Source organism: Echeneis naucrates, chromosome 17 (assembly GCF_900963305.1).
Source record: "Echeneis naucrates chromosome 17, fEcheNa1.1, whole genome shotgun sequence".
In the NCBI taxonomy this organism is placed as follows: Eukaryota; Metazoa; Chordata; class Actinopteri; order Carangiformes; family Echeneidae; genus Echeneis; species Echeneis naucrates.
The window spans coordinates 3,613,889-3,633,766 of record NC_042527.1 but is presented as its reverse complement, the minus strand read 5'-3'; the positions used below and the strand labels follow the sequence as shown (position 1 = coordinate 3,633,766).

General features: G+C 39.8%; 1 protein-coding gene across 1 annotated transcript in view; it reads right to left on the bottom strand.

The window, feature by feature from the left end:
- The window catches only part of astn1 (astrotactin 1), a 402,459-nt gene that overhangs the window by 230,615 nt on the left and 151,966 nt on the right, over window positions 1–19,878 (bottom strand). Inside the window, exon 13 of the mRNA XM_029524898.1 lies at window positions 15,772–15,922. Coding sequence (XP_029380758.1) covers window positions 15,772–15,922 — 151 coding nt within the window. The remainder of the gene's footprint in view (window positions 1–15,771; window positions 15,923–19,878) is intronic.

Below are 19,878 nucleotides of genomic sequence, written 5' to 3'. Positions count from 1 at the left end.
AATTGAATATGATGTCCATGGGAGATTTCTGTGCAAAAGATCATTTGCTCTCATTCGAGATTTGGGGTCTAACAGAGTTTTGCAACAAAGGTTAAAAAGCCTCACAATGGTCTTTGATAAGAATCAGTCCACCCAAGTTCAAAAATATTCAGTACAGGCCAAAAGTTTGGACACACTTTCCTATTCATTTAAATGAGGTGTGTCCAAACTTTTGGCCTGTACTGTACTACATTTCACAATGTTTTGCAATATTTATAGTCCAAAACCCATGTGTATGCAAAAAAAAAAAAAAAAAACAGCACACGTGTGGTGCTACATCCATTGTGACACATAGCAGGGTCTTTTGAAACTGACGAGTTTCTTTATTGTTGCTTGCTGCAGGTCAAAATGTTACTTCGCCCATTTCATAGTCTGGACCCAGACAGGTGCACAGTCTGACATCAACAGAGACCCCCATAAGGCTCAATCGTGGACTTTTAACCTCTCAATCTCAGGTTTGACATTCACATAATAGGGCCCTTGTGCAACTGACAGTCTTCCGAGATATAGGACGGCACTCTCAACAAGCGTATCAACTGTTTCTTGGGACTCAGTTTTCAAACCCTAACACTAATCCCTTGCTAGATTAAAAAAATTAACTTAACATTTTTAGTGGAAATAGATAGGCTAAAATGATCAGTGTGACTGAGTTAACCTTATCAGAATCTCCGATGAGCACTAACTGAACCATTAATAAACCTGTGTGGCTTTTATATACCTGCTACTGACAGCATAGGGAATGATTTCCTCTTGAAGTGATGCGAAAGTCACTAGATAACGACCATTAACTGACACTAACAAAAGGGTCTTTGAAAGCAAAGTAATCACCATTTATCTTCAACCATTTAATAACTGGACAGTGAGTGAGAGAGCTGTTTGGGCCGCTGTAGAGGAAGCTAACAGTACCAAGCCTGCTGTGGCAAACCCCTTCAACCACCATGCCTTTTAATCCTGTTTCTTAATGGAGATAAATTCCTGCAGTGCTTTTGAGGCTTAAGAGAATCAGCACTGTGGTACTGCCAAACAGCAACAAATCCCTGCAAGAAGAGTTGGATAAGCTGTGCACTTTTCAAAATTGTCTGATAGACAGATCGGTGGATAAGTGCAGTGATTGAGGACTTAAACACCCAGGTAGTGCTCTCATAGAAAAACGTTCATCATTCTTTAGAGGGTGAGGACGCTCCATAGCTTATTTATTCATATTTTTTTCATCAGATTTTTTTCTCTCCTAAGTCTGTCAATTTTGAAATAAAACAACATCATTACCTAATCTTAAAAGAACCACAAGACTCTTCGGGGTTACTGTACAACCAAAGGTTTGGATTAGATCAATTCCAGTCTTAGAGTTTAGGTTTTGTCTGTTAGTTCTAAACACTAAAATACTCATGACCCACAGATGCCATCCTTACTGAGAAGAAACCAATCAGAGGTGCAGCTCGGCACAGTAGCAAATTCAAAAATATTGTTACTTTCAAAAAAAGTATTCACAGTTGGAATGACACATCACATCACCATTGCTGACAAAGTAAATCAAGGCTGACAGTGACTGTAAAAGTGAACTGATGTTATCTGTAGACTGTTTCCAGTTTTCCGTGAAGCGAAAGCTTGGCTCTCGTGCGGCATTTAACGGTAACTGAACGTCATATTTAGTATTTGGATGCTTCTTGCTGAAATGCACCATGGGAGTGATTTCGCTTCTTTTATATACCTTCAGCCGTATGTAGCAAGAGTGTTTCATGCTGTTAATGTTCAACGAATGTTACTTTTACAAGACGTCTACTTGAACTAACCAAAATAGCTATTCCCACCTAGACTTTACCAACGATGCAACATTTTGCTCATTTAAAAGCACACACAGCATTTTCACCGAGCTGTATAATCTTTCCTAACTGTTTGTCAGATGGTTGGAGGTCACATTTTAGAAAACAAAAAAATGTGGCACCAAGCATTGAGCTATTTCCTCAACACGTTGCATTCACTGTATTTTAATTCAGTGGATTTATTTGTGTAGTGTATTGTCCATGTGCAGTGAAAAGGTCATAAAAAAAAGTAGTTGCAGGAGTTTTAACTGTATCACAGTGTCACATTATACATCCGTGCCTGCGAGACTTTGACTGCTCATGTTTTATTTCATTTAAAGGCTGTCCTCACCAGAAGAATGACAGCATTGGTTATTCATTCAAATGCCTCAAGTGACTCAAGTTAGGGTGACCTGACCAGGACCTCTTGGGGCTGTGCAAATAATGACCATTTTCTCTCCTAGCAAAAAAGTGAAGCAGCATGGTGCTGTTTAGGCTAAAGCGTGCCTGAAGTGAACTCAGTCACAACTTGTCCCAATCTGACAATGCCCAAAGGCAACAGCTCCTATACCTGTTCTGAGTAGCCACAGTCTTTTGAAGTTGAGGTGAGAAGCCTGCCATCATACTCCTGCTTCGTTTATCACAAGTCTGTGTCTTTTGCATGTCTTAGTAGTTTTGACACTCTGAATGGCACAAAAGAGGGTAAAAGTGCACACTGTCAGAAAGTCTCAATTTGAAGACACACTGCTGCACACACATAAAGTGATGGCCAGGCTCTGGGTGTAGTGGGAATGCTCATCTGCTTGTTTTAGATTGTTACTGTTAGATGCTGCCCCTCCCTTCTGATTTTTTTTTTTTTTTTTTTTTTTTTTTTTTATGAAAAGGTTTAAAATCTGCTTAAAGAGTGAGACGAAGACTCCCTGCGAAATATCCCATGGCATTTGTCTGGTCCACCCTCTTATAAAAATAAAGGTCAGTATGTCTGTCCAACAGCTGTTGTTGTTTTTCTTTAATAAAGTTACAGATATTGTCAGATACAACCCCTCAAAAAAGGTACAGGGGGCAGGTTGTCAAAGGCACTGATCCACTCTCAGACACACACTGTGGCTGGAACATGCTGATACCATTAGCCCTTTGGGAGTAAAAAGTTGGGCTATCAAAGTGTGGGACTTGGACATTGTGTGACATGTGGGCTGCTGTTTCTGTCTCTTTCCTGCCTGGCGGTTTGTCTCACCCATAATCACAGACTAAAAGTGTAGGTCTGCTGGGAGCTTTTGGAAAAGACAGTGAGAAAGAGCCTGGCTGTGCTTGGAAGAGTGTTATATCAATCACTGACAGATGATGTCCTTTGCCTCGAAGGATGCGGAATTAAACAGCAAATCAAATCATTAAAGTGTGAAACTTCAAAATCAGAGATGTCCTCAGTGTATTGGGAAAATCGAAAATGGATGTGATCCTGCCACATTTAATAAAAACTGAACCAAAATTAGGATGTTTTTCAACCTGCAAGACTTTATTTTATTCAATATATTTATGTAAATATTTCCGTATGTTTGGGTTTTCACAACATTGCTTGAGTACAGTATTTCCCCAGGGCTGCACTTGTATAACCATGTATATTAAGGCCATGAATTACTTTCATGCTGTAATGAAACAGCTTATAATAGGTCTCTATAGCATCAAGAAGTATATAGACCGATACATCACACAGGGAAACCTAAACAGAAAATTAAAAGGTTTTTCCACATTGCAGAGAGACGAGCCCACAGGATCATCTGTGTCAAGTTCAAAGAAACTTATCTATTCTAAAGAGGTCTGTTAAAGACATCACATTGTGTGATTTCAACGTCTCCCAGCATTTCAACTTTCCTTTCATGTTTCTTAATAGAGAAAGCTTTTGTGTGTGATGAGATAAGTAGCGTACGTGTGTAAGGTCAGCTTATCCCAGAGCACAGAGCTTCGTAATGTGGTCTCTTGGAGATGTTTCGGTGAGTTCGGTCCAAGTTGAGAAAACTTTGATATCTAGTAACCCCTCTCACCTCCTTCACAGCAAAGTGCATAAAGCACAACAGGCACCAGACTCTGGGTCAAATGGACAGGTTGCAAATGACGACCTTTTTTTAAATAGAAACCTCAGTCGTTCCGACCCCGGGTCCTTTCATTTACCGTCGGCTGGAGGCGATAGTTAAGGATCTGTCAGGATCACTAAATCTGACGCGTGTCATCTAAAACTTTAATGGTCCAACAGTCTGTGTATAGCAGCTGAGTACAGTTTCAACACAGAGTATTTTTAAGAAGCGAAAGCTCTTACACGAACTTGAAGGATTGTAAATCAGAGAACATTGCTGATACACTGGAGAGAAAACTTGTTGCTTCTTTGAGCTGAAGTGTGAAGTGTTTATGCTTTATGCCTGCTGAAGTCTGTCTTTTAGCAGAAAGGCAATGAAATTATGTTGCTCTCCTTCTGATGTTAACACGCACTCTTTGGTATTTAAAGATCCAGACTATTTCAACAGGATTGTCTTCAATGAATGAAAAGTAAAGTTGGAATGCAGCAGACTACATTAGACACTGAATAACATTAATGATTTCTGATATCCATGTATGCTGTTGTTTATTCTGTTTTTGTTCATCTCAGCACACTTGAGAACTGACGTATATACATTTACACACAGCTTCAAATTATAATGAGGTTGCAAAATAGCGGTCTAACAAAACATAATTAAATTGCTGTATTGAAGTCTAAATTCACCCTTAGTCTCTTTGATGGGGATCTTACACTTTATGATCAATAATTGATTTCTAATATTTCTTAATTATCCTTCATAGAACAAAGCAGTTTTTGATGTTCAAGTCTTTCTAAGAAAATATTATCAGTGATTTCCATCTTAATGTAAAACAAACATAAAGAAACTCAGCAACCAGTTCAGTAAATATCAGTACCAGGAGTTGGTTCATTGGTGTAAAATGGCCAATGGCCATAATTCCATAGTAATTTGATGAAGTAAATCAATCTCCATACTGATCTGATAGTTGGTCTGTCACATGTACTTCCAAATGATACATGTAATTGGTCAATTTATCTCTTTTCATTGGCAGGTTCAGCTTTTTATCATGAGAGGATCTCATTTTTTTTATTTCTACATCTGCATTTCATGGATTATTGGTGTAGCTCCTGTTGTTTTAGACACTGTAATGGTCTGTGTAATCAGAAATTGCGTCGTTTTGTTCTCTGTCTCTCCCCCCCATGAGCTGTGTGTCATAGTTGATGCTGCAGCTACTGGTTAAGCGGGCCAAGCTTGCAAAATTCAAATCACAAACTTCTCATCACTGTGACTCACCTGTGTGACTGTGACCCTTTCGACTTGCAACATTCTCGCCCCGCACCTCTCCTTTCACATCCCCCTTTCAACTCCCTCACTCCCCGCCGGTGAAGGTGCACCACATGATGTGCAAACCTCAGAGAAAAAGGCAACCTCAACATTGCCTGAAAGACAAAAAACTGGGGCAGAACCCCCCCCCCCCCCCCCCCCCCACACACACACACACACACACACACACACATACACACCTGCCAAAGCCTAATTGCTGTGAGTAAATGGAAATAATTGAGGGTGACTCAGATGAGTGTAGTGACAAATTTATTACCTCCTCTCTCCTCTCATCTGGATTTTACCAGTTGAATAAACTGTTTATGGGGATTTTATGAACTACATGAAACTGAAACTGTAAATGTGGGTTACAAAAAATGTGATTTTGAAAAATGATATCAAATTCCTGCAACTTTTACTGAAACAGTATGATTTATGTCCTATGTACCTACATTAAGTTGCCTTTACAGTCCGATGGTATGCAAAGGAAGACTTGCTTTTTCCTCTTCTGTCTAAGTAGATACTAATTGGTTAAATAAAGACTACATAAAGAATGATCATAAAAGCTCTTTCCAAAAATTACCCATTACAGTGCTGTATCTTCAGCAGAGGCTTTTATCTACCCTTCGCCAAAACACACACTTGCACATGAATCCAATGACCCATGGAGAGAATACATCAGTACTGACAATCTAATGTGCTCCTATTTCTCTTTAGGGCTGAGGTCTAGCTATATCCCTGCCAGGTATTGACTCCACTCAACACTGCTTAGTGTCCCACAATGTGATCCCGGTCAAGATTGGTTTTTGCTGCCTAAGGGGAACTGCACCATTACAAAGTGGTGAGAAGAAGTGCTTCAGCCAGCAGCATACAGTACGGCACTGTCCAGAATTATTATTAAACAACACCCAGATGCTGCGAGGGGCTATCGAAAGGACCTGTGGGTGACACTTGTTGTTGTTATTGTTATTTAGTATGGTGCATTTTATGCCCTTCAGATTTGATCATTTCGCGTTTGAACGGAGCATGATGCCAGGGCTCGTGCAGTATGAGGGCTTCAATGACGGATGTGAATCCAGTTTGAACTAGTTTTACTAAGAGCACAGAGTGTTGGAGAAAAACACTTCATCGTGAGTAAGACCTTTTGCTTTTGATTTTTACTGACAAGTACCAACAAGGGCCTCTTGTTTGTCACAGGAGGACTCTCTTTGTTGTGCGTGTATGTGTGTGTTTGTGTGTGTGTGTGGTGGCTGTCTGTAGTGTTATATGAAACTCTCTAACCAGTCAGTGCGGCAGGTTTCAGGTCCTATAACATTATATTTGTGCAAATACAAATTTCGTAATTATGGTAATTATGAACCATAGTTAAGTTTCCTTGTTCGGTGACTTCTAGTGGCTGTAGTCATTTTGACAGCGGAGATGAAAGTAGGTGTGGTGCTCTGTCAGTCCTGTCTACGTGTTTATTATAATTGTCACCAGGCGTAATCATTCTGAAGTATATTTGAAGTGTCCTTTATTAAAGGGTATCGTCACCAGTTTCAAGCATAAAATAAAATGCACCCATTACAGAGAAGAGCATATGGGGGAATAATTGGTGATTCATAATACAGGCTACTCTATCGTGAAGACGCTACTTTGAATCTAGGGAGTTTGTCAATATTCTGAAATGAAAGTCTTCAAATTTCATTGAAACAGTATTAAAAAATAATTTGTGGAATCAGCTGAGTGTAGCTAATCATCCCGTTCGGAACGTTCACTTGAGACACTGTAATTTGCCTGACTGCTCCTTCATGCTGGCATTTCAGACCATTTTGGAGAGTGACTGGATACGACTAACTTTAATACACAGTGGAAGTAAATAAATTTTCTTCCACTGTCATTTAATTTGTCTTCTGTAACATGCACAATGTCACAGTGACTCAGCTGTCCATAGAAAGATATATTTGATTGACTTTACAGTACAGTAGAATTAATTGATTTATATATAATAAAGTGAACAGGATAATACTTTCTTTTAATTTGTACTGAACTGAAGACATTATTAAAATATGAAATGTATACAATATTTCCCTGCTATGGAATAGTAGTTTGAATCTGGAATAAACACCGACGCAGATTTCACTTTATGTTTGAAATGCAAACGTATTTTATAGAAAAAAATAAGCAACCTGAATTTTAAATGGGAAATTTGTTTGACATTCTGGTTCTCAAATGTAAAAGTTGTGCCAATGCCTTCTCCTGGACATTTGGTCACATCTTCATGTCAGATGAAAGTATAACAGTGTGAGTAACAAGGTGTTCCTGAGGTTACATCAAAAGCGTCACCTGCTGACAAGTGAAAGTCTTTCGTTCTGTTTGGATCGCTTCCTAAGTCGGCCCACCGCTTTTTAGTTCGCCTCCGAATTCTAAATGGATCTTGTCTCTGGCAAAGTTTAGCGTCTCTTTTATATTCATCGAACCTATGAAGAAAATGCTTTGTCAGCAAAATTGACGCTAGTTCTCTGGAAATTGATACTAATATGGTTAATTATGATAGTTCCTGTAGGGTCCTGAGTTAACTGGCAAAACCCAAAGAGTTTGTTGATGTGAAATGATTCAAGTGAAATTCTTTATTTTAGGGTTTATTTAGATAGCTCTCTGGTGTGCTGACTCAGCAAAGCCATTGAGATTCAGACCAAAAGATGGTTAATTATAAAGTTCATTATTACAGTTTCCGCTCATCAAGGTGAGTGAGCCTCCGTTTAGAAAGTCAGGACTCAGCCCAGTGCTATGTTAAATGATGGTTTGACTCGTCATTAGGCCCTGCATTTGGTGTCAGGTTCTACAATCTACTGAGCCCCCCTAAGAGTTACACAATCCTCTTACCCTGAGCTACTGCACTGTTTACACACATGCTTTGCATCACTCTCACAGGAGCCAGCAGCAGACAACTGGCTGCCAGACTGGACTTTACATTTGCATGGCTAACTAGCAAATGTGGCCTCACATATATAAGTCCGTCACGTCTCGGTCCATTTATCGTTGCCGCTGCCATCTCTGCTTATCAAGATCCACTTGTGGCAATAATAGTTGCACAAAGGTGAGCACAGGGGTAACCATCTGAAGTGTCAAGCAGACACAGTGAAGGTCAAACATAAGGAAAAAAAGAAAAAGACAATCGAGGTAAGTGGCATTTGGAAAAATACAATGCAAATGAAACAAGACATCAGTGCAAGAAACATGACTTCCTCCTGGGCAAATATGTAATGGAATTCCATTTTTCTTACACTTATTTATATATTTATTTTACCCCTTTTAATGTATTCCTTTTTAAGTAGAAAGTGCCAACAAACACGCAGGAACTTAAAAGCATTGTGAAGACAGGGCCCCTCTGGCCAACACACTGAGGTATTTCTCAGCAGCTGTCAAAAATAAAAACACCTGCTTTGACTTTATGACCCGAAAAGTTTCGGCTCATAGAAAATAGCGCGGCAGCACTTTTCTGCCCTTTGTAATTCACAGGGCAAAAATATGACACATGGACGTATATACACACACAGATACAGAACAGATCAGATAAGACCAGAGGAAACTCCTCTTGGGAGAATGACGCATCCTTCCCAACTCACTATAATAAATTACATCTCGTATTGCTCTACTTTGGTACATATGTATCTATCTGAAGGGTGAAATAGACTGGGAGCCAAACTACTATACAGTCTGTTAATCATTGTTTATACCTTGGACGCACAAGATCACCTTATCCACAGCATAGCACTGTGAAGACATGCAAACGCAAACAGCACAAACGATGTGCCTTTCTTGTGTCCTGCAGGTTCACATATGAAGACATGCACACACGCACACATACATACACACACACACACACACACTGTATGAGATGTTTGGACAGCACCCAGCCTTTCTCGTCATTTCTTCCTGGTTGCAATCTGCTCTGTCAACAGCATCCTTTTCCACCATTTTGCAGGCGAAGACAAGTGACAAGACAGAGCTAATTAATCTCACAATCATCCTGTGATTATTACACTCTCACATCCACAGGCGCCCCACGCTGCCTCTGCCCAGGAGTGCAATATATCAGGGAGACATAGTGAGTCGGGCCCGCACAGACTGTCAGGATCGGTGGACTCTCACACAAGGAGCGATATTAAAGGCAGACAGGACAGCTACTGGCAGCGCACATTCAGACAAGGTGTTAATTGATTAGGGTGGAATCAGAGGGCTGGGGCCCAGCCAGTTTACCACCCTGATTAGATGAATGAGAGGCTTATTTATAAGCTCGACAGGCACAAGATTAATTACTAAAACACACAGTTAATGTATGCAGTAGCAGCTGGGAGCAGAGGAGTGTGGTGATGGACAGTACTGACGTGTGTGTGGGTCAATCTGCGTTGGTTTGTGCGTGGGGATCAAAGGCTGTGGCTCATGAGCAAATGACATTCAGAGTTAGCTGTGGCATGTTTCATTCAAACAGAACAGCAGAAGCTTTGAGGGACTGTAATGAACTACTTTTAAAGCTGAGAGTATCAATAAACGGATATTCGAAGACTACGAACATCTGTCTATATCTCAATTGTCTCAAAGGCGTAAAACATCAATTCTCGTGCTTCAATCTATCCTCATCTTTCATTACTCTTACATTCGGAGCCAGACTTAACTATGCAGGGCCCAGTTTACAGCTAATTTATTACCAGGCTGCTGGTTTTGTTCCTGGAGAGAAAGATCCAATCTAGATGAGGGTAACAAGAACACATTGAAGATAGCAGATGTAAACACAAGGGTAAGATTGGGTCATTTATCATCTAGATAATACATTTGGACCCAGATCACAGTTTAAAACCTGATGTCAGTGGGGTGGAGAGTGCATTTTATCCATACCCCTATTCACCTGATATTATTACGTCTCTTGTGTCCAGAGAGACAGCGTATTGAGATCAGAAGCTACTGCCAGATTTCAGGTTACTGTTCCAAAAAAAAAAACAAAACAAACAAAAACGAGTAGACGTTATTATGTTTGTAGTACTGGCAGTTGAATGGTTTTAGAACATGTGGCATGTAATTTAAAGGGTCCTTGGTTTGAAGGACCCATGCTGCAGGTCATTCCTCTCCCTGTTTCCTGGTAGCCTCTGTGCCAGTTACTGACTAAAATAAAGGCATAAAAGCCCAAAAATAGATTTTGAAGAAGAAAGCAGTAATTATGTTCTTGAAGTGGAAGAAGAAGCCATCTTTGACATCTGAATGGGAGCAGAGAATGAGTGCTTTGTGCTAACTGCAAACAGTCACATGGACATATATTTCCAACCAACGTAGTTCTGAAATGTGTATTGACAAATCAATTGCATTTATATTTTGTCTTCAGGGTCAAAAAATATCGCTGACCTACTCTGGAGGTTGTTGGTCAACTGGATCAAAAGTACTCACTACTTTAACACTTTCACCATCATTTGGCCCAAGTCCGTCTAAAATCATCCAAATCGCAGTTTAATGGTGAATGTAAATGTGTAATCACCTACAGTTCATTTGCTGCCGCATAAAAGCAAAACAGATATCCAATTTCAATGAGGATAATGTGAATGCGCCAGTAATATCAGGTCTAAATGTAAGGCAAGATTGTGTAATTTATTAACTGGATAATGTCTCCAGATATAGATCTCATTTTAATACCAAGTATATTTGTGTTGCCTCTTTCATTCGATTTGTGCTTGCAATCTGTGTGTAATTAGTGTCTGATTTCCTTGGACAAGCAACAACAACAGCAGCGTCTGGGACTGACCTCCGGGCAGATTAATCAAACAAAAGGAGAGCTCCGAAAAATGCAGCGAATGAGCAGGATGAGATCATCGGGTTTAAAAAACCGACGTGGGGAAATGTTCACTACAGCTCAACTCAAACTGTGAAATTACAATCCATTGCTCAACAACTTGTGATATAGCCTAAAGTTGTTGGCCTCATCACATAAGAAATGGAGCAGTCATTGAATAGGAAACAAAAGAGAGGGTCAAAAACTGAAAATGTTAAAGCAATAGAATAACAATGAGATGCAGAAAAGAAAACAGATTGTCGGAGACAAAGAGAGAGAGAAAGGGGTGAAAAGGGAGAGACAGCTTGTCCTAGGGTGGAGCAGGTCAATAGGTGTAAGATGGTTTGTTTGTTACCTCCAGAGAGTACACAAGTAAATGCAATAAAACACATTTGATGTCTTACCAATACAACACCAGTCTGGGCCTATTTTTCAAAATCTATTTTAGTGCCTCTCTTTTTTTTATAGCACGGGTCAATTTTGAGTTGGAAAACACATTGGTAAATCACTGGCAGTTATTTCCCTGCAGCAACAAATGTTTTACAGACTGTTTTGCCCTGGGTTTCACCTCACAGGCTGAATAACTGCTTAGAGCCACTTCTGGGTCTGTGTAAGATTAGATTTTTCATCTGAAATAACACACAGAGGAAGTAGATTCAGATGAATGTTGATGTGTATCAATCAGATATAGCCCCAAAAGGCCAAATGCATTTGTGACCGTCCCAATTATGTATTTGTGTAAAACTACATGGGCATAGCTGGTGAACATTAACTTTACATCAACTGGAGGTGCTGATATTAGCCAGGAGAGCTTCACCTCACAATGTCTTCAAATGTGTCATATTTCACCAAGTGAAACAACCGATTCCATTCACTCTTAAATTTGCTGCCAGTTCTTTTATTTTTTCATTGTCCAGTTTTTGTGTGTTTTTGGTTCTTCTCTAATTGTCTTAGCATTTTGCTGACTCTAAGTGACCAGCTCCTAGGTAACACGCAGTGTAGCTTTGTTCTACTAACAGTACTGTCACTGGAGAGCTTGTTGAACTCAAATGAACCACACTTAACATGCACGACACCTCCTGTAGCAGGGAGTACACCGCAAACAAGAGATGCAATGCACAGTTAAAATGGCTGTTATTCTATCAACAAACTTTAGATGAATAGCAGTAAACATAAACTTTATTCTAGATAAAGTCAATGCAACCTGCGGAACCTATTTCTATGGTAATGTTAAGTGGTATGACTGGCTATAAGGCAAACAGGTGCTTTGTTTTGATTCTATTCAGCCGTTGCAGGTTTATTTTATTATTAAGTGGCAAACAGCTTTACCTCAGATTTTCTATCAATGTGTGAAATTCAAGATGATCCTTGGTTTGTTGATGAGTTGGAAGCTTCTTGGTTCATCATTCTCCATCCACCTTGTGCATAGAGTATGAATAAAGAGGTATTCTGACATTATTCTAAATGGCTTATTATTGTTTGTGTTCTGGAGTCAGTTATTTGAATTTAAAATCTAAAACAAAGTCCTTGATATGCTGAAATTCCTCATACATCATACATCAGCGCATAACAGCCTTTCAGCTCCTTCCAGTTATCTCTGAAAGTCCTTCATGTTGCTATGATGTCACTTTGTCTATCGTGTCCTACATATTGTCCAGCTCCTTCTCTGAAGTGGAAAATTCATCGATTTATTTTAAGTATGGATTCCTGTTTCATCTGTTGTTACAGTGGAGCTTGGTCAGCATTCAGAAAAAAAAATGAGGCTAAGAACTGTCAGTAACAGCAGGAACTGACTCTGCTCCTTTTTTATTTTTTTTTTTTTACGAAGGTTCCTAAAAATAAAATAAAAATATCACAGCATTCTTCAACATGCTCATAGGGATGAAATTATAACAGGGCAATAAATAAATTATATGGATACAAAAAGGAAAGTCTCACGGTACCTCTGAGAGCTGGCATGAAATCTTTTCACTGTTTCCCTTTGGAGCCATGTCAGAGTAATTTCAGCCAGAAAAAAATAGATTTTTTTCTTTTGGCAAGGATTTGCAACACAATGCAGCATAGAGGTGCACCCCTCTTCATGTAGATGTTGCCGAATACATGCTGACACTTAAAAGCATTCAGTAATTCTATTTACAGGAATAATATTGTTACAAAATATTGACGTTCTTTTGCTTTACCACGTGAGAGCCGATGAAAAAAAAAAAGAAAAAGAAAAGATGCCTCAATATTGTGAAATTTAATCAAATGCCCGTGAGACTTCAAAGCCCTGGCTGGAAATCTCTACTCTGTCATCTCTCGATGGATACTTTGGTCTCTGACATACCAGTGCAATGTTGTCAAAACTCAGTGGAATCCTCTGAGTGTCAAGAGCAGTTCGAGGTTGTTTCAAGTTAGTGGACAGGCTCACAGTTTAAACTAATAATTGAGATATTTGTACTCAACTCTGAACTGGAAGACAGCAGGCTGACTGACAGCCTTAATGTGCTGTCAAGTGGAATAGCGATGCACTTGCGATGGAAAATAATTGCCTTGAAAAGTTCAGAAACATAATCGCAGTGGCTAAGTGCTAAAAGCCAAAAGTCTTTGTGGAACATTTAGTCCAGATTCTACTGAACCACAAATTGAATTGCAAACTGCCAAAAAAGCATCTTTGAATCTCTAATGAAGAGAAACACTTGCGGGGGCTGGATGCCACAATTGACAGACCACACTTTTACTGCCCTGTGTGGACCTTTTTATATCACCTTTCTCCAATCTGTCTGCTGGAGACTCTCGGGATGCAAACTATTGGATGGAAAAACATTTAGTTCAGAATTCCCCAACGTTATAAAACTGACATAACGTCACAGTTAGTGCTAACATAATTACGAAATGGTAGAAACCGAAACAAGATGGTGAACGCAGTAAACAGTAGGATTAGACTCTTATACCACACTCAGGTGAACAGTCACTAACACAATATGTTGCCTCTATGTAGACAATACTTTTTGCTCCACAAAAAAGACAAGATTAACTATGGACTTTCCTTGACACTGTGTGATAGTGATGGATACAACGGGATGTGCCTATTTATAGACTTGTTCTCTCTTAAATGATTACATAAATACTCAACAGCCGCCATTGTTGAGCTATCTTGCTAATTCGCAAAATCAAGTGTTGCAGCGATGGTTACAGTCTGCTGTTGGGATGTAAAAGGAGGAACTCCCATATACAACAAAGAGAAGTCTTTCTGACATTTTCTTAGCTCTAATCTTGTTGAGAAAAGAGCTCTACTGTAAATTGCATAAACCAATACCATCTGCCACATAGCATGTAGGAGTTGTGTTGTTGTTGTTTTTTTTTTTTTTTTTTTTTAAACTAATGTGTATATTTTTTATTATTATATTGTGTTATTTTGAGCTACAAAGACAGAGACAGGAGATTCAGGGGATTCTAGGCAGCTAAGGGCCATGGGTTGGCCCAAGCCTTTGTGGTGTCCTCATGCACACCTCTTTGATACAAAAACACACGGATGTTGATTAATTGTAAGATGTGGGGGCTTTCACAATACTGTCAAACTGTAAAAACCTGCCTGTTCTGTATTTCTGTGTGCTTTTTCATCTTCAAGTTTCCTGGTTGAAGTTGCAGAAGTCTTTCTCAAGAAGGAGTGAAAAAAAACAAACCCTGAGAAGAGCACAGTGGTAATGGAAATTGGATGTACTTAATTACTAAATAACAACAGGTTGCCATAGAATTACATAAAGCAGGGTTCTGCACATGCCGATAATTTCAGATTCCAAATGTTGGAATCTGTAATAAATTTTCGCTTCCACAGATTGCACTTGGAGAGTCCTATTTTTTTGCCTCAATTTGCAGACGGTTATGGAAGTCGGCGAGTCGGGAGAGTGATCAATAAATGTTTTTCAGTATGAGTTTTACATGTCTGTCGATTGCAGAAATTGATGTTTTCGCCGCTGCACTAATGTTCACCATATTAAATACAAATAGAATTCCCTGGAATACATGCATATGCTCTAATGCAACATTTTCCCCTACAACAAAGGTCTCACAAGCCATTTCTCTCTATTTGATATGCTTTATGAGATAAGAAGTAACACGCAGAAATGCATAAATAATGTTTTCCCACCTCACCTGAAACCCTGTACTGCACTACATCAAAGTTCTTGAAAAGAAATTAAATTGTTAGTAGGCGGTGGGGGGGCTGCTTCCTGACAGCTTATCAATAGAATTGGGCGGATTTCGGAGAAGCAAAACACTAGCAGACGGCGCTAAGATTCTGCAAATAACAAGAGCGGCATTGCTGGAGTTCCCAGCAGATGGAGAGCAAAATAAACCTGGCTGCTACATTGCCTAGTTGCTAAGCACCACCTGGAGGTAATGAACGTGTAGTCGGCCTGAGAGGCATGTGAGACGAGAGGCGCAGTCGAACTATGTGCTCAGGCATATTACAGAGAGCAGGTCTTCTGCTTGTCCTTGATATGGGTCATCTCGGCCAGCAGATATGCTCATGAATATTTACACAAGCAGACTGACCAGAGGTCATTTGCACAGCCACAGTAACATGGATGCCATATATCTGGCCATTGAATCAGATATCCCAAAGGCTCGAATATGTGGAGTGTTGGATAGGACAACTAGAGAATGTAAGGTATATTATGGAATATGTTGAGTTTGATTTATGTAACACCTGAGGAACAGCTCACGCTGTGCTGCTGGAGCTAATGTTAGGCAGCTCCCAGGCAAAGGAAAGATGACTCACCACGCATCCGGTGGAGTCCAGCTTTCGGTCAGCTATGCAACGGAAGTTGCGGCTGCAGCCTCCATTGTCTTTGGTGCAGTCTCTGACAGGGCCAAAAGAGTCCAGGAGAACCTCCAAAGAGTCGAAGGATGAACTGATCATCAGCTCCTCCCTGGGAAGGTGGGGAAAGCGTGATAGAGAAGAGTTGTTAAGCTCTATGCATCTGTAAGGACCGATTTGAATTTTAAGCTAACAGCACCCAGTGGCATAAGAAGGCTGTATAAACAAATTGTTGTTTCACTGATTGCTCTCTAATCACACCTAGCGCCACTGATGTTGGTTGGGTGTGTAACAAATATCTTAATGTGTGCAAATGGACTCTTGAGTTCGTTTCTGTATCACTGCAGAGAGGTAAGAAGTTAAACACTACATAGTTACACATATTCTAACTATATCTCATAGTGCACTCAAGACACCAATCCATTTGCAGGCTACTTTCAGGTGTCCCCCCCCCCCGTACTGTATGACCAAATCTAACATTGACTTTTTTTTTCCACTAAGACTACTTTTTTGCTCAACTTCAATGCGCAAATCAGCATCACGGGGCAGCAGCAGGCTTCATTTGCAAGTGCTGATATGAGAGAAGAAGGTTGAGAATTCAAAGTATGGATAGTAGCCCTTGTAATAGATCTGTTCATTTTCATATAACCCTGCTCTGCTAACGTGGCAAGAAGCACCCCATCGATCTGAGCCTCGGTAGAGGAGTCAAACGTCATTGTAGACTCAATAAATATTCGGTCAATTCAGCAGCTGACCTTATTACAGTTGCCTGGAGGTGCAAGCCAACATTACAAAATCTGAAACACTTCTACAAACGCCAAGACATATTTATAAGTAAGGGAATGTCCCAACTTCAGGGTTGACTCGGAAGTGATTACACAGCCAGCTGGAGTTCCATGGCGTTAATGGACAGCAAATGAGTGATGTTTTGCCTGACCACACAAAAAAAAAAAGAAAGAAAAAAACGCATTAAGTGGTTCATTTGTTCGCCGAAAAACTGGGAAAACATCACTTGATCGCTATCCATTGGTATCGGTGCATTCAGCGAACTCCAACCTCAGAGTTGGGACATTCCCATTCGCTTAATGCATAAATTTGTCTCGCCGTATGTTGATTTGTTTTCTGAAATGCAAATTTTTCACGACTTGTAAATGTGTTATGGTAATGTCATTTTGTTTTATGATATGTTCAATTATGTGACTTTTCATGGCACAATAGTTATGCAAGTAGTGGACCTATTCACTGATAAAACCTTGGAATTTATTGGTCTAACCTTGCTTTGAGCAGTCACTGATTTTACTCCGAGTGTTCCCTGTGAACCTCTTGCAAGGTCAGTAAGTAGATCATCCGAGACAAGGACAAGGGTGTGAGCATTTGAGATTAGTGCAGATGAACAAAAGAAAAGAGAGCTTCATTTTTTCTCATGGGATCTAAATTAGCTTTTTCTGCAGGGGAATAGTAGTGTGACAATAAGCAGGAGCTTGTGTGATTGCGTTGCCCCCAAATCCTCATGCTCTTCTGCTTTCCCTGAAGGACAACAGTGAGTTCCCTTCCACAGTCAGCCTGATGTTATCTTACAAAGCAATTTTTCTATTAAAATCGCCCATTGCTTTGTTGTCATTTATTCAAAGGAGGCCTGTGGAACTGAGCCTTAGCAGATGATGAAACTCACAGCGAGTGCGAATGCTAAATGATTTGGTCTCTGAAATTATAGTCAGCGCACATCTGTAGATTATGTGTAATGCGATTCATCTCTGAATATCACATAGGAGAAAAGTCACGTTGACAGCTTTCTAAGGCGATGGAAACACAAGTTACTGAGAAGTGGTACACATACAAAAACTATTTATTTTGTTTGCAGTCGGCTGATTTTGTGGAAGTCTGCTGAACTTGTGCGCCCTGCTAACAGTTGTTCTGAGGACAGCACATTAGAAATTTAAAGAGTGGATTTGGATTACAGCTTAATGCTGTCCTCGTGGAGCCTTAAATGAAATGCCATCAGAACTTTTAAATTAATGATGGGACGAAGTGAATGTTGCAATTACTTGTGATTTGTATCCAGATGATGGCATCTAATAGAGGGCCCTCCTTTCACCTGCATTAGAGTCAGAGCAAATGATGCAAATAGGATGCACTTGGCAGATGGGATAAGGCATTTGCACTCTGCTTAGCTTTCCTCTGCAGCTGATCACATCATTTTGTTTGCTCAGAGAGCACGGGAGGAGGTAGATGGATGAGCTGTCAACTTGCTTAGTGGTTTTTCTTCTCTGAAATTAGAGGTAAATTGTACAGACTGTCACGACTGAAGATTGCTGAACTCATATACAAACAAATATAGGTGGGAAAATGGTTATTTAATAAACAAAAGGCTAGTTATGCCTGAGTGAAGCGGTACTTGTAAAAAAGAACACAACACAAACAGGAGCAGTGAGGAGACATAGCAGAAAGTGAAGGAGGGCAACGGAGGTAGAGACACAGACTTAAAGACATGAGATAGGCCGAGCAAATTGGACATAAGTGAGAAGGATTAAGACCTGGCAGATACCCACAATGGAGGAAAAATGGTCAGAGACAGGAAGTAGAACCGCAACACACACAAGGGAAATCATTTTGAAGTAAAACAGAAATCAACAAATCCAAACATAAAAGGTTGGAAGAGTCTAATAGAATAGTCTTCGCAGGGAAGACCACGTCCCTAACTTGAAACCATGCAAACCATTTCAGAAGGTCAGGTGGGTCAGGCTTTCCCTCTCTACAGTTACCTGCTGATTCAAGCACTGAGAAGTTCTCTCCTCACTGAGCTCCATTCTGTGAGTGACACAGACCTGCATACACACACCGTTTTCTGCCAGCCAGCAGCTCAACTCAGTGAAAGGTTATCGTCATCTTTCTGTGCACAAATTTGGATTTGGAGACATTTTAATTTGCTCTCGCTGTCTGATAGAGGCAGATCAGCCGAGCTGCTGAGCAATAAACTCAAATGAAATATTATGATGGTCTAATTTTTCAGAAGGAAGTCATTAAATTTTTACTTTTTAATTTTGATGTTGCTTATTTAATCAGGAATATCTATTCTTTATCGAGAAGTTGCTTCAAAAATTTTCAGGTCCTTGAAAACAATTCTTATTCTAAACTGGCTGCGTCACTGCATCCACACCCCTTCAAAGACATTACAGCGACAATTCAAATTTTTGCCTGACTTAATGGATGCCACAATCAGTTTCATGGAACACAAACTCTAACCCAACTGTCAGAATGAGCAACCATATCCGATTCTCTTCAGAAAGTGAAATATGCAAAAGTTAAAGCCGAGTAAAATCATTAAAATCTAGTTAATTATATTGAGTTAATTGCTGTGGTATTAATCTGCATGGTAAATATAAAAAGTTTACTTTCATATATTCCAACCAAATGTTATTTCAATTAGAAAAAACCCAGATGGTTTTAACAGCGTACATATCAACAGCTGTAAAAATTAATGGCTTATAAGCACTACCTGCAATGTATTTAACATTTTGTCCCAGATTGCCGTGTGCACTTGAAAGAGGTAATCATGGTTATTTGCAATTATGGGCACCATTAACATAGAAAGCTCAACATTAGGAGGGTTAGACGTCAAAACAAGGCATAAAGAGAACCGCTCATTCAGCCCATTTAACACAGAACATACCACTAAAACTTTATATATCAGAACAACCCTATAACTTACCCGCATTAGTAACTTGGTTCAGAGACAGATGGGAAAATTATCATCAACAATGAGCAGAACAAATATTTCTAACATAACGGAATGTATGAAGATAGATGTTTTGATATTATTGATATCCATCAGAAAAGAAAAAAATACTTTTGCAATGATATGCACATGAGTCTTCACTTCGTCTTTGTTAGCGTGAAAACATCGAAAATATAAGAAGAGCACAAACTGAAACAAACATCAAGAATGCCAAAAGGGCACCCATTAGTGAGTTTGGAAAAGAAATACTAAGGCCAAGTCCTTGTCCTTTCAGTGCTGCCATGAGGGCTGGTGGTCAAGAGAAAAACGGGTCTCATTGCTATTTAATCACC